Here is a 16,929-nt window from a genome sequence, read left to right on the forward strand (position 1 = left end):
TTAGTTGTGATGTGTGAAACAATACTATCACAATCTTAATTACTATTTTTTTATAAGACATCTTGTTTTTTCTTGTGGTCCTTGTTGATTTCTAGTTAAGATTTAGCTTGTAAAAATCACAAATTTACTTTTGCATGTTATGATTATTATCATAATTATAATCAATGCAAAAGTTTGCCATAAGAGGTCTAAAAGAGTTAATGTAAAAATAACATAGCATTCTCGGGATTGGACTCGAAAACAAAACTTATGATTGAGTTAGAAGAGACTTGAACCATCTCATTTGAACACTCTAAGTGGCCAACACAATATTGTAAATATGCCAACACAATATTGTAAATATGAATTGTCAACCATTCAATTAGAAAAATCACATAAAATTATTTGTCATAAATGGTGTTTCAAAACCACATAAAACATCTAGCCCAAGTTTTTTTTTCTTTCAAGCAGGCCATGAAATGTATCCTTACCAATCAGGAACATGAAACCTTCAAATTAAAATTCTTCACAGCTATAAAAACATGAGAACCCTAATGAAATCATGGGTGGAGGATAGCTAAGTGAGATTTATGAATTGCAAAAGTCAGCTTGCTCTATTCTGATGTTGGTACTTTCCATTCTTTCATCACTACTAAATAAAATTAGATAAGTGATCATGAGTCTGAAATATATACACAGTACGTGTCAACCACGCATTAAATCAATGTCAGCATGGGAGTTACCCATATCCATCTGACGCGATGCTGCTGACCAAGGACTTAAGGATGAGGTTGGAGTCAGATTTTGATTTGGTGAAATGCTATTCAGTGCAGCTGGATTATGAGCTCCTTGATGATCTGATTCAACAGCACCTTCTGCATCCTCTGAGCTTTCCTTTTTTTTGTTCTTTGCCTTCAATCTACCCCAAAGAAAGCTCCCAATCATCACCTACAATCGTGACTTTTATGTTCAATAAGCAGCTTAAATTTTTTTATATAAACATGCGAGAAATTAGATATGAATAATTTATTTCATAAACACTATCCATGTAAATATTTTAGATTGTCAATCAATCGTATTTGTCAGACAATTTTCTTCAAAATAAAAAATACTCGTCAGATGATTAAGAATGTTTGACTTGAATCATAACTACTTAAATCACACATATGATTGGTTATGATTTGTTAACAGTGTAAATTTAGGGTCAGATGTTGAAATTAAACTCATTAGATGTATGTTTTAAAAGTAGAATATAAAATAACCTGGACGGGACTGGCAGCAACAAGCGGTCCACCAACTGCTCCACCAAAGACGCGGCCATCAGAACCAAGAAGGGAAATACTTAGTCCACCATCTCGGTTCCGTGAGGAGCCATTTTCAGTAGGCACGTAACAGCCTGACATGCTCATTATCGGAAAATGTCCCTAACAAAGCCAAAACCAAGGTGGCAATTAAAATATATACAGATAAATACATAAACAACCTTATAACAATTAACAACATATAGTGGATGTAGAGAAAGAATTTTGCAAAGCAATACAAACATGAGAAATGAAATTTCCTACTCAAAATATGTGCTTAAAGCTAGGTCTACATACAAGAATAGAAATCTCCTATTCAAAATATGTGCAAAAAGCTAATATAGGTCCATACACCAATCAGATGATCATGGTGACTCAAAAAGTCAAAATGATTCCATGGCACCAATTTACTTTGTTTTAGTAGAACCATCAAAATTTATTTGTACCCCAATCATATATGTTTGCATACACGTGTAGACACATATTCAAGAATGTGTTTATGAATTACTTTCCAATAACTTCCATGCCATAACTATACAACTAAGTTTCAGTTAGCATGACATTGTGGAAGTGCTACAACACATATCAAAAGCTTACATGAAAAATTGGAAAAGTAGCCACAAAATATTCTTAAATTGTAATACTAATACAAGTCTTAAATTATGTGCATGAATTAATTAATCAATAACTATGAGGGATAGACATTTCCGTGTGTGCATAAACGTGGCATATAGGCCATATATGTCTTTATGTAACAACGATTCTATATGAAAGTCTTCATACCTCATATTTGAGAGTGCCACCTGAAATTGAAGGCTCACGAATAATGACGCTTGAGACACTGCCAGAAGATGACAAAACACAAAGAGCTCTACCTCGCACCTGAGAAAATGTCAAAATTTTTGATGCAATATCCTGCAGGAGAAAAAAATGTTCACATGTGTAATTCTCCAATATTTACATAACTGTCGTAACCTTTGACACACTTAAATCAATCATGAAAAAAAAAATCAGAATTTACAGATGTCGTTATGAAATTCTGGGCGGAGCACTTTTATGACCCCTTTCCTACATTATTTTCTTCTTCACTATTATTGATATCAATATCATCATAACTCTTGGTTTTTGCTTCATTAGGTCAACTTATCCTTTTAAGATAAATGTATATATGAAAATTTGTTCAAAATTTAATTTAAACTTTTGTCATTATTAAAAAAATAGTTGTACATATTGTCACATTTCCTTGCTCTAAGAAGCCAAAAATTTGGTTGCAAATAACGGTCAGCAGATGCTTTAGATAAAAGATAAAACTTTAAGTGAATAAAAAAACAGAAATATCGACAGAAACTAGGAAGTTGATATTTATTTAAATAGGTAAAATATAAGGATTCTTATGTTTCAGGGATAAATATGTATTTCACTAAAAATGATAAGATGCAAATACATTTATTAGGCTACTGATTGTAAAAAATTGCATATCAACACACATTTATTAGGCTACTGATTGTAAAAAATTGCATATCAACACACATTTATTAGGCTACTGATTGTAAAAATTTGCATATCAACACACCGTCATATATCATTATGACATCTGAGTCTAAAAAAAATCATAAACATCATTCAAATTCATATTTCTCCTTTCTCTCTTTTCCATATAGTTTCTTCCCAAAGTTAACAACATATAAAACCAAAACAGAGATAAATCCAAGTTAATAGAAAGAAAAAAAAATACATACTTCTCCACTTGCAATGTAGATGACATGAGGAATGAATCCCGTCCCAGCTGAACCAGACATCAACTCACCTGAAAATAAGTAACCACTTAAACCATAAGAAAGTGCAGATAAAGAACTTAGCAAACTTCTGCATTGTTACGATAAATATAAGTATCATCGTTTGTATTCATGATGAAATCATTGTGATTTCATGATATTATACGCATGTTTTAGCCATTGCAACTTTGATTATTACATATTGAAGTGCAGAATTTTATAACAAAGTCATAATAAAATCATAGTAAATATTTTTATATCACATACATTTATTCATGCACACACATGTGGGCCTGCCACACACATACAGTCTGTTTGGCTAGAAATGTTTGATTTGTCGATATAGATAAAACATTTTTCAGTGATTTCTATATTCTGGTGCAGTAACTAATGATTCAGGTAATGTTGTTTTCAGTCTATATAATTCTACAATTGCGGAAAGGCATCAAGGTGTATATAAATGAACATTTAAACCATAATCACCAATTTAATTGTAATCAGATTTCCCTTCATTCATAATTTAAAATGAAAAATGCATCTCTCTCTCTTTGGAGAACAGCAAAATTAAACTCAAGCAAATTGATACTCCAAATCATTTGAACTTAAATGTTATTAAATTGATACTCCAAATTGATATTCATGTCATTATGATATTAGCATGTCAAATTATCAACATAAATATATAAATAAACAACCAAAATTAAATTTAGAGAACAGATAACATTTGAATATAGATGTATAAAACTTTAATCCAAACTTTTTAAATACCACTACCGAATAAACGAGGCATCTTCGGTGCACAAAACTGGTTTGAAGAAGAGGGCCGGGGCCACGGCTGGTTCGCAGCAGAGGGGAGAGTGAATGAGAAAGCAAAGGGAGAGTGACGAGAAGAGAGAGCGGGCGTATATGTTCTGTGGCCCCAGACGAGAAAGGGATATTAGGGTTTTCTTCTGTGCGAAAACCCCAAAAATACCCTTGCAACTGCTCCATTTTAAGGGTATATTAGGATTTTCAAACCCTTAAAAACAATCATACTTATGTAGTGGCGCCCCCTTAGCAAAACACGTGTTTCTCGTGCACGAACGTGGCCACACCTCTATTCTACACCACCTCGCCACGTGTGGGTGAGGCTAGCCATTGATCCCAACCGCCCCAACTCTATCACACCGCCCAGACCGCTATTGACAATGTAAGAATCAATTAAACCAGTCCAAACCGGTATGAACCAGTTGTTTTTGTTTTTTTATAGATTTTATTATAATTAAAAGATCAATTCAGATTAAAACAATTTTTTAACCCAATAAAAATTCAATGTAAGTTAAAAGCCCGACATATTACATTCAGTAATCACTAATCAGTATAAATATTTAGGTTCTTAATATTTTATGTTCATTTGAATTTTTATCTCTCTTACTTTCTTATAGCTTTATATTTATTAGTTAAATTAATAGTTAATATGTTCCATAATAATAAGAAGATATACAGCCTGTTTGTTTAAGCTTATGAAAAAAGTGATTTTAAAGTTGTGTAAAAAAGTGATTTATTTCTTATGTAACAACTATTTTCAGAAGCTACTTTGAGTAACATTCATAATGATTAGAAATATGATGTTTTTAAAAGTTCAAATAAACATAAAATATTTCAAAAGTGAGACCATATATTTCAGCTTTTTCATAAAATATGCTTTTATTTTGTCAAAAAATCACTTCGAGCATATGTATGTTTAAGCTTTATAAAGGGAAAAAATTACACTTCAGAAGTGTCAATTTATCTATAGAAAATACATCAAATATTAAAAATAGTTTCTAAAGAAAAGCTTTAGTAACTACTGCTTCAAATAAAAAGTGATTTATATTGCTGTAACATAACAGAAAACAACAATTTCAAAAAAAAAAAAAAAAAAAACATAACAGAAAACAACAGCTTCTGGTTTACAAAAAATCTAAAAAGCAAACCATATATTTTAAACACAACCTTATACCACTTTTCCTATGAGTTCACAATAGGACCCTAATTATTTTCAAAATAAAAAGTTATCTTTTAAGAAAATACTGTAACAAACAGGCTCATAGTTAAACTGGCGCTTTCACCAATTTCATGACCAATTTGAAAAATTGATTCAAACCCTATACATATATCTTTCATGCATCAAACAATAATCATTATTAACACAAGAAACTATAAAATGCAATAGAGATTTACCAAAAGAAGCCAATTGTTGTTTCTTCCCACTCCCAGGGGGACGCCCTCTCCCTCGTTTCGGACCGCCTTGCGTCACGGTTCCAGGATTACTAGATGGTGTTGGACTTGGACTCAGTGCCAATGACACAACTCTGTCAGCGCCATATTTCCTCGGCCTTCCTCTCTTCCTTTTCACAGTCTCCCCAGACGGAACAACAGTATGACCACTCACATTGACACCTTGAGATGAAATTGCCGATGATTCTAGCGGTAGTGTTGTTCCAATGTTACTACCACCACCACCAATGCTGGATTGAAATGGTAGATTGGGATTAGACAGTTGATTAAAACTCGGCGAAACATGTAACTCATGTTGTGCTCCAGAACCAGGTAGTACTCTCTGCTGCATATAGTAAGATGCAGAATTGGATAATGCCATATGGTCCCCGTGATCCATGCATTTACTTTCAAATGCCTTCTTTAACAAGAAACTATGACCTCCAATATTCAAATATACTAAAAAATTATCACCAACCTCTGCAGATAGAGTATAATGACAAATTTAAGGTGAAAAAAGAACACATGTTAGAATAGCATAAAATATATGAAATTCAATAATTCAATAACAAATTACCAACAAGTGTCAAACAGTGCTTAAGCCTGACATTATTTGTAACTAGTTTGAGAAGAAAGACTAACAATCCTTCAAATCAAAATAGGGTAGCTTCTAGCAGTTAAAGTTTCTCTTTGATGGCAACATATTAACATACATGTGAAAGAAAGTGAAAGGACACAAGACTCAATGAGTCAATCCAACAATGTAGAAGACAAGATAACCATAAAGTAGAAGATAAACAAAAAAAAAATGGGAATCCAAGGCATCCACACAAATAAGGGAACCACTATCCAATAACATGTACATGTTTAACATAAGACAAAAAGAGCAGCCATATCACATCTTACTTATGAAGCACTGACACGACACTACACTGACACCGGCACGTGGACAACAATAATAATGTGAAAAGAAAAAACAAAGTAAAAATTAAAAATAATTGAATATAATCACATGTATTGGTGTAGATGCTATATGGAACTACAAAAAAGTAAAGGTTGCATATTGAACATGGAAAGGTCCACTCTTACCAACACCAATAATAAACCTTAAACACAAAGCAATTTCAAAGGTAACCAAATAAAACTCAACCTTCCATGCCAACACTCAGAAAATCAACAACTCAAAAACTTAAAATAAAACTTAAAATTCGTAAAAGTATTACTATACGTAACACCGACACTTCTGATCAAATGCGTGTAATTACAACATGTGTCGTAGTCAGACACCGACACGACAAGTAATTATGTTCAATTAATTCTTTTCCTCCTCTAATTATTACCAATGTCGACGTGTCACATTCGTGTCCGGTGTGCTTCACAGGTGTTACTTCAAACCAATGCCATAGAAAGGCCACATACCCCAATTACAAAAATAGACCACAAAATACCATAGCACAATCTCAGAACTTCAAAATAACATACAAAAACGAGTAAAAACATGAGCATGCTGTTTCTGACATAAAGTTACAACCTTTGGCAAAATGGGTTTTGAGTTACAACAAAATTCAACACCCCAGATACATGAAACACAAAATGCATCATGCAGATAAAAGCATAAACAATGAGAAGGGATAAGAAATCATACATACATTTGTAAGCAATAATATCAAAAGGGTATGTTGCAACAACACCAATTCCACCTGTGAACAAATTGAAGCTAGGAATTGTGAAGAAAAAAAATCAAAAAAGTTATGTTTTTCACAGTGTAAGTGTGCAATGAAAGCAAATTGAAAAAGGGTTATTGAAAAATGGAAAAGAATGGTGTTTCTCTCTCTCTCTATCTAGTGCAGTAGTGTGTGAGCTGCACACAAAAGTCCTTATCTGGTTGCATAAAATTCTAGGGCTATGGTTACTTTCTCTCTCTAGACAAAAAGGGTTTGTTTTGTTGCTATATATACTTTCTCTCTCCTCGGTTGGGTTGCGATATCGGTTATGCTGCTGATGATGTTTTGTGTGTATGTGATGTCTCTGGGATTTAGGAAAGGAGGTTTTGAGAAGCAAACAAAATAAGCACTTTTTGTTTTGGATAATACTGAATTTATTTTTTTTTAAAGAAAGAGAATATTTTATTTTATATAGATTTTTTAAAAATAATTAGATAAGTCCCGTAGACATATCTCAATTGGCAAGGACATGTATTGTTATATGCAGGGTCGGAGTTCAAACCTGGACACCTCATTTATTTATCTTAAAAAAGGTGAATTCTAGTCATTAAACTACTTGACAAAAAAAAATTAATCTGATAGATGAGTTATATTGTTCATCCATGAATAGGATTAAAGTCGGAACAAAATTCTATATAAACAAACATAACATTGAAATTGTTGACACCTCGTTTAAAGAAGAGTACACTTCTAATTTTTAATTATAAGTTCCTTTTAAGAAAAACTCTAGCCCATAAATATAAGTCTTATACAAATTACTATGTGCATTTGTTATTTTTTTTCTTAAACATATCTTTAATTAATAGTATTAGCTTACGAAAATCAAATTAAATATACATACAAATAAAAGATAATTTAGTAAAATTTACACATAAACCAGACAAATTAACTGCACCATCAACTTTTCTTAATATATGTAAAATTAGTCAAAGGAGCTTATAATAAATGACAGTTGGTGTATTAACTAACATCTTGATTTAATTTAGTACTCCTTTTGGTCATAGTTATAAGAAAAAACTATTTTTAGTTTCATTAAATATCAAATATATTTATATATAATATAGGCCAAATACATTAGGTATTTAATGAATCTAAAAAAATAATGTTTTGTTTATAAATATAATCGAAAGAGTAGTTAATACTCCATCCGTTTCAAAATACATGTCCAAGTCAACCACTTCACATATGTCAATGCACAATTTTGACCGTTAATATCTTTAATTATCTAAAGTAAAAAATTATAAAAATTTAATATTTTGAAAATATTTGTCGAGACAAATCAAACAACATCTTACATGCTAATATTTGTATTTATACATTAGTTAAAAAGTATGATCAAAGTAAGTCAAGTAAATAGTGCATATTACAAAAATTGAACATGTATTTTAAAACGGATGAAGTACTCAGTTTCATCCAAAAATAAATAGTAAAGTATTTGAAATAAAGTATTTTTGGGGATTGTCAAGAAAAGAAGGGAATTTATTATCTCTATCTATCCACGCGCCTTGTAGGATCCGATCATTATTTTGTTGCAACTTGCAAGTGCAAAGACCGAACGACGTTAGGGTGTTGGCTAATAGATCGGCCTATATCACCCAAATTATCTCTCAAATCTTTGAGAATCCATGCTTACATTCTATTCTTTTTTTTTTTTTTTTTTTGACCGAAGCTTACATTCTATTCTATACATACAATGTTGCTCCTAATATAGTAACATTATTTTTTACAAAATTACAAAATTTTATTTTTTTTACAAAATTACAAATTTTATTCAGGTTAAATAATATTATTATTATTTTTTGCTCAAAAAAAATATTATTATTTTTTGAGGTGGGGTTAAGTATTATTTTGTCCATCTAAATATACTGACTTTAATTTTTGATCTCCTTAAAAAATTCCCTCCAATAATTAATTATTCCTTTGAACTTTTTCATCTTCAAACTTGATCTTCAATGTTAATTGTCATTGCTAGAAACTGACTTGATAGATAGACGTATTCCCTCCGATCACTATTATAAGCAAATTTTGACTTTTTAGGTTCATTCAATAAATGATGTATGTGGTCTACAATATAGACCACATACATCATTTATTAAATGAATATAAAAAGTAGAAATTTGCCTATAATAGTGACCGGAGGGAGTAGCTAATAGAAATTATGTGTGAGGTACATGTGACTTCACTGTGTTCATTTGACTCATCGTCCTCTAATCAATCTAACTTAACAGGTTATTGTTAAAGGTGAATAATAAAATTGGAGAACATACTCGAAAATATTAATTTCAAAATTGGATCAAAGGAACTTACCCCAAATCAAAAAATAAAATGGTGGATAATGTAGATGACATTTACACGATCGATTTTGGTGTTGGTTTCACTCAAATTGAATTTACGGTCCGTGATAATGGAACGAATATGTGAAATTCATCAACAGAGGAACCTCGAATTTTGAGAAAAGTGATGAAATGGCTAAAAACTAAAATTAGTATATTAAAATGACTATCATAATAAGGATGGAAACATTGCTTAATCGTCTTCGTGTGTATAGCTCAGCTGGGCTAGTAGGGACACTGCATTATATATGCAGATGTCGAGATTTGAACCCCAGATTCCTCATTCAGTCACCTTAAAAAGTGAAATTCTAACCACCAGACTGCTTGACAAAAAAATAAAATAAATTGTTGTATCTTTAAAATGAATTTAGGGATTTTATGATTTAAGAGTCTTGCTTTTTTGTTCTCATAATGAGCCAACCCCATTCAAGACGATTATTCTTTAGAATTTATTTCCTCACCCTTAATGCTTCTCATGCGCCATTCAAAATTCCAAAAATGTTTTTTGGTTTTTGAATTCAAAAATCTGAATAGAGTTTTTCGACCATTTTCAAAGTGAAAAAAAAAATAGTCACGAGCGTTTTCGCCATGGTTCAACCATGGTAAGTACTTCAAATTTTATGATTCAAATGTCCTGTCTACATGCTCCGAACCCCTTTTGTGCCAAAAAAAATCATGGGGAAAAATATGAAATTTAACTTTGACACGAAAAATGTTTGAAGCATGTAAAAGTGGTGTTCGAATTCTAAAATTTGAATGCTTAAAATCACTTGTTTTCTATTTAGATTATAGAATATAAATGGGTAAAAAATCTTTAAAAAAAATTAAAAAAAAAAACACTTAGTCACGGCTCAACCAACCGTGGCTAAAACGATTGTGAGCAATTTTTGTTCTCTTCGAAAATAGGGATAAACTCATTTTGGATTCCGGAATCCAAAAATTCAGAGGCATTTTTGGGTTTTCGAAAGCTGTATGAGAAACATGGAGAGTGGAAAAAGAAATTATAGGTATTCTTCTACTTTTAACTGCACGGGTGCGTTATAGTAAATCTGAAGAAAAGACGGTGTGAATGGCAGGTCTGTTGAGTAGAAGAAGAAGAAGAAGAAGAAGAAAAAGGTTGTAGAAAGTTGTTTTTTTGACATACAAAACTTCATAAAGACACAAGTAAATGACGTTTTTGCCCCCAGCGGTAGTTAACTACCGCTGTATATCAACACAGCACAAAAAAAAAAAGCTCCAACGGTAGTTAACTACCGTGGAGCATGAAAATTAAAATTAATGCTTCAATTGCAAAAGAATCAACCACCAAGGCCATAAAAGGTGTCCTTAAAGTTAAGGATTTCATAGCCTGATGTATAATCCCTCCGGTCACTATTATAAGCAAAACTTCACTTTTTAGATACATTGAATAATTAATGTATCTAGTCTATAACAAAGACTAGATACATTGATTATTGAATGTACCTAGAAAGTGGAGTTTTACTTATAACAGTGATCGGAGGGAGTAGATGGTAATGAGTGAGTCAGTGTGAGCTGAAGTTGAATTTCTAAGGGAATCCCTTGTGGTAAGTCTTTGGAGTTTACTGGTGAAAGAAAAGTACAGTCGATATTTGATGGAAGAGTTTGAATGATGGTTTTTGAATCAGTTGGGAGAGACTCAAATGAGGGAATGAAACATGTGACATGAAAGTATGGATGAAGGTGAACAAGTAGCTTTGAGAATTGAAGAATTGGGAATAAGTGGCTATATCCAACACCTGGAACAACTGCAATATGAATTGTTTTCTCCATGGAAATTTGTGTTGAGTTTACAGCTTATGATCATGTAAAGCTTTTTTGTTTATTGTGACTTCTAAAGGAAAATACTTGAACTTACCTACCTGTACATGTGCAAAAACAGTATCATTATGCATATGATCTGATTGGGAAGTTTGAAAACGGTGAATAAGGGCCACATATTATGGTAATAGTATAAAAATAATTCTAATTGTACACAAGTTCCTATCTATTCAAAACTATGACTAAGAGCCACACATGTTGCAAAAATAATTTTAATTTTCATGCTCCACGGTAGTTAACTACCGTTGGAGTTTTTTTTTAATTTTTTTTATGCTGTGTTGATATACAGCGGTAGTTAACTACCATTGGATAAATCTAGTGGTAGTTAACTACCTCTGGGGGCAAAAACGTCATTTACTTGTGTCTTTATGAAGTTTTGTATGTTAGAAAAGCAATTTTTAAAGTTGTATTCACATACTGGACTGTGAATGGCTCAACGAACGAAAATTGAGTTGGCCCAATTCAGATGATAGATTGCAACAGAAAAATATGAGGTTTAGAAAGCAGTTTGGCTCATATCTATTTTTCTACCAATTCAAGTTCTAAAGAAAATACTAATCATTAGTTCCACTCTTCCATAATTAAAATCTTAGTCTCTTAAATAAAAATATTAATTTATTAAACAAGAACTTAAATAAAACTAAGGTAACCCATGCTTGAACTATTGTTTATCCTCGAACAATAAGCTTATTAAGATAGACATTACATCAAAGAAAAAAGAATAAAAGTTCAATTGTATGTATAAGTATTGGTAAATTTTAACAATCAAGTGGTCATTTTCTTAAGTTCCTATAATCATATACTCCTTAAAGTTACACGTCCTCAAGAATTCATGCATCTTTCTCAAAGATCAAGTCCTGCTTTTTTCTTATTATTTTTCTTGTGAAAACATGCATAAATCAAGATTTCCAACCTCGATACTAATTTTATTATTTTACTTATTTTCTACCTCAATTTTCAACCTTGACACATAAATCTTAAGGTACCTTTTTCTCCTAAGTATGCAATTAAAAAGTATTTTTAAGTTTTTGAATGATTGATGATTTTAATTTGATTGAAAATATGCAACTGATAAAAATTTCCCAAAAACAAGGGAGTTCATCACTACAATTAACATTCAAAATCCGATTATATTCTTAAGCCTCGAAACTTAATGCCTAAGGATGAGGTAATTTCTAAAATATCAAATATTATATCTCTTGCAACAAAAGAAGTGATTCACCAACCTATCTTCCTATTCTCCCTAATTACTATGAGTGGTTTAATAATTAGTTTGTTATTTTTGGAGGGATTAATAGCATTTACTATTTTTAATTTGTATCACCACAAAATTTTCTAGAAAGTTCTCTACATTGGACATTTGTGGGTTATTAAAAATATTTTTCCCTTAAACTTAAAGGTTTAGCCAATTGCGAAAGAATTTGATTAGGTGGAGGGTTTTGTTAAGAAACAATTTGATAATCTCTCCACCCGTGATTAGAATGAAAATTGTCTCTTGAAGAATTGTTAAGATGATTTAACAATTTTTTTTTTTGGCTAGGTCCTCCTCCATGAGAGTTAATTCCATTTAGGTTTTCAAATGCAAAATTACTAATAGTTCTAAAATTTTCACTAGGTGAAACACTACGATTAACCACATTTATTCCTAGGTTAGTAAGTTTTTTCAATAACAAAATCTTTTTAGCATCAAAATCATTCATAAAATTATCATCATACATGCCCATTTTATATGGGGGTGTCAATTGATTGCATGTCGTTGGTTGCTTTGATCCTCATCTCATGGAATCTCGAAATCTCCCAAAGGACGATCTTCAATAATAGAAAGGACAAGACAAACAAAACAAAAAAAAAAGGAAAACCAAGTAAGTAAAAAAGAAAATTTCTAGACAAAACGAATTTGAGAAAAAAAATTCTACCTCAATTTTCAACAAGTGCAGAGCAACGACGCCAAAAACTTGTTACATCCGCAATTGTACAAGTATGTTGTTGCAATAAAAAGAATATCGTATCAAAAGAACTTTGTGAATCTTAAGGTACCTTTTTCTCCTAACTATACAATTAAAAAGTATTTTTAAGTTTTTGAATGATTGATGATTTTAATTTGATTGAAAATATGCAATTGATAAAAAATACCCTGGAAACATAGGAGTTCATCGCTACAACATTCAAAATCCTATTATGTTGTTAAGCCTCAGAAACTTAATGCTAGGGATGAGATAATCTCTAAAATATCAAATATTATTTTCTAGCAACAAAAGAAGTGCTTCATCAACATATCTCTCTATTCTCCTTAATTATTATGAGTTGTTTAATAATTAGTTTTTTATTTTTGGAGTGAATAATTCATATTTTATATCAACTTATTTTATATACAATAAAAAACTAAAATTGATTTCATGTTTTCAAACAGAAATTCATGAATGAGAAAACGTTGTAAGAGTTGTTAGATGCAAACTAAAAACCAAGACAGCTAGCTGCAACTGCAAGCAACAATTTTATATACTAAAAGAAGCATGATTAAGTTGATCAAATGTATTCCATGAAATATAGCTAATTAACAAAAGCTCAAAGGGACTGTATCAAAATATTTCAATTTCAAGTCAGGTACTGTATGTTCTTATTTTTCATCAAGGACAAAAGGAAGAAACAGTGATAAGCATTAATTCTTCTTGCCAAAATTTATTGCAATTTGAGTTTTTGACAACAATTTTTTGAAGGTGCAAGTGTTTGACAATTGATTCATAGGGTAGAATAATGAATTCAATTGAATTTAATGCTTCCTTAGTTGTTGTTCGTTCTCCTTATCCCTTTCTTTGTTGAAATCCAGCATATGCTTTTTCTAGATAGTGTACACATGAACTCAATTATTGGTTGAATGTGCATGATTTGACTTTGTAAGGCCAATTACAGCCAATAATAAAAATAATCCAAAATACATTGCCGGTGGAATCCTAAGATTATTTTAAAATTAAAATGAAACTTAATAAGAAATACTCCCTCCGTCCCTATATCTAACCACCCATTTGACTTTGTTTTTGTCCCTAAATCTAAACCCCTTTTCAAATTACTAGATGCATTTATTATTTTTTCCTAAACATACCCCTAATTAATACTACTAATTTATCTTGAAATTTAAAAAGTCAAATTTAATACATATACAAACAAAGGACAATATGGTAATATTAACACACAAAACAGACATAATAATTACACTGACAGCTATTCTTAAGAAATGTAAAAAAAGCAAAGGGAGATTACATTAAAAGACGGAGGGAGTAAAAAGTGACAGAAATCCACAATAAATGTAGCACATTTATGTCTGCTTTTTAACATAGAAAATACAACTTGTAAAAAAAAACATAGAAAATACAACTTCTTCCGGTTACATTTATAAACAAAAAACAAATTTTTAAATTTATTGATTTTTTTTATCAAAGCAATAAAATATAAATGACAGGAGAGACTTGAACCAACATAGCAGAGTCACGAACTGTAAAACTTATGAAAAGAAAAACTGGATCTATCCCAAGAAAGGAAAAGTTGTAACGCCCCATTTTTATTCTATTATTTTTAATAGATGTGTGAATATTTTTATATGACTTTATCTGTTAAATATATGATTTTATGTGATATATGGTGTGATGCTATTTTATTATCTGATTTATGGAGTTGAGTTTTATTTAAATGAATATGGCTTTATTATTTGTGGAAATAATAGGAGAAATAGAAATAGGTAGAATTATTATTTATTTTGGTTAATGGGAATTAAGTAAATAATTATGAGAGTTTAGTGGGAGTTAAATGAAAAGAAAGGAGTTATATTTTTGGGAGTAAAAGAAAGAAAATCAGATAGAAACAGTTTCACGTACAAACAATAATAAAACTGGTTTTTGGAGAGAAAGAGGAGAAGAACCAAGAGAAATCCAGGAGAAGAGCTAGGAAGAGAGAATCCAACCGTTTTTGCTGTAGAATTTGCTGAGATAAGGTAAGGGTGGGATTCCTTTCAATAATCATGGTATATAATTTGAAAATTGATGAATTTGTTGTTCTTGGTTTTTAGGGTTTGAGAAGTTATGTTAGATGTTGAATTATGATGAAACTTGTTGTTGAATTGCATGTTTCTATGTTGTTTTGGTTGCTAGGTTGTATATGGAACCTGTAAACATTGTTCTAATTCATTTTGGGTGATTAGGGGATCAAAAATTGGGTTTTGGAGTGAAAACTGGTCTGTTCTCGTAAATCTGTCCATGTCCCATCGTAGTACGATGCTGGAAAATCGTACTACGATTTTTCCAGCAGCAAAAACAAATTTTTCAGTATATCCCATCGTAGTACGATGTAACAGTGACATCATTCCCCTGTTTCGTGTTCTTGCATCTTTTTCACCCATTTTTGTTTTGAATTAGCTTTCGGTGTAAACATGAAAGTTGTAGATAATTAAGTTAGCTTTAAAATGGCCTTGGTTTGGAGTGGAAAAGATTTGTAGATTTTGAGTTATGATAAAAATAGTCCAAGTGGGTCTTTAGCAAAATTTAAGAAAACTTAGCATAACTAATCCCAAGTTAGTCCAAAAACATATGGTTGGTTTCCCAACTTCAAACTTAAGTGTTAGGGACTTAGTTGAGGTGTTTTATGGGTATTTGGCTTATGTCCTATTGATCAAAACTTAATTGCTTTTGAAGGATGTTTTAGACTTGGAGATGAATGTAATTGATTTATATACATGCTATGTTGTTGATTTCCGTTGTTGATGTCGTTGTATCATCTGATGTCGAAGTTGGGGAGTGTGTCATAATTGTTTTAGGCACATATGTTGTTGTTGTAGTCGCTGTTTAAGTTGTATGTTGATATACACAAGTTGAGTCCATTTGCATACTCACATCTGTTGGGGGCTTATGCCCTGGAATGTTCATCATTCAACCCGTTGGGGGCTTATGCCCTGGAATGTTTATCATTCACCTGTTGGGGGCTTATGCCCTGGGATGCTTTAACCATCCAATTTGTTGAGGGCTTATGCCCTGGAATGCTTAGCATTCAACGCGCGTAGATTGGTACCACCTGCATGATGCATTAGTTGTTGTTGTCGTAGCATTGTTGGGTTGTTGTTGTCGTTGTTGCATTGTCAAGTTGTTGTTGTCGTTGTCGCATTGTCGAGTTGTCGGTGTCGTTGTGGATAACGTTGTTGTTGCTGTACCTTGTTGCTGAAAATAATTATGTCGTTGCTTATGTGTTTATTTAAATACATTATTAATGATGCCTGTTGTGATATGCTTTGTTGTTTTCATTAATTTGATGAATTATATATTATTATTATTGGATAAGTTTCTCACCCCTTCTGCGTATATGTTGCCTCGACCGTGGGTAATGTGCAGGTACTGATGACTTGTAGGTTTGGTCGGCTCAAGTGTCTAGGGCTCTGATACATACTAGGATTGGGAAATCGTTGCGAATGTCTTCTCATTTCTTTTATGTATCACATATTTTGGAAAAGACTTGCTATTAGAGTTTATCGTTGTTGAAAATAAAGTTGAATTATGTTGGGGCCTTTGTGCCAAGATTTTCATTGATGTCGAATTTTGGTTGAAATTATATTTTTAAAGAATTATTCCGCTGCAGTTTATTAAGATTCTTTATGTTGGCCTTAAATAAATAGATATTTTCTATTTATGAATTTTTGAAAAGTAGTGTGACACTCCGTTGTGTGATTACTCTGATTATAATAATTAATATTACGTTGTTT

The 16,929-nt window shown here is 31.4% G+C and overlaps 1 protein-coding gene across 4 annotated transcripts; it reads right to left on the reverse strand.

The window, feature by feature from the left end:
• Positions 1–361: 361 nt before the first annotated feature.
• On the reverse strand, positions 362–7,156 carry LOC146908665 (AT-hook motif nuclear-localized protein 11-like). Of its 4 annotated transcripts, none has more exons than XM_085722459.1 (6): positions 6,943–7,156; positions 5,258–5,773; positions 3,020–3,087; positions 2,064–2,162; positions 1,242–1,403; positions 362–927 (listed from the first exon to the last, which is right to left on the reverse strand). In XM_085722459.1, exons 2-6 carry the CDS (start codon positions 5,691–5,693, stop codon positions 685–687), a joined length of 1,008 nt encoding a protein of 335 aa, XP_085578585.1. In that variant the 5' UTR covers positions 5,694–5,773; positions 6,943–7,156; the 3' UTR covers positions 362–684. The 4 variants fall into 4 exon arrangements, with proteins under 4 accessions (XP_085578585.1, XP_085578582.1, XP_085578583.1 ...); XM_085722456.1 differs by having other exon boundaries at positions 2,064–2,195; XM_085722457.1 differs by having other exon boundaries at positions 2,064–2,195; positions 6,939–7,156.
• Positions 7,157–16,929: the final 9,773 nt, after the last annotated feature.

The sequence above is a fragment of the Medicago sativa genome, chromosome 7, assembly GCF_051527215.1.
Source record: "Medicago sativa cultivar Bolivia chromosome 7, Bolivia_mono, whole genome shotgun sequence".
Classification (NCBI taxonomy): domain Eukaryota; kingdom Viridiplantae; phylum Streptophyta; class Magnoliopsida; order Fabales; family Fabaceae; genus Medicago; species Medicago sativa.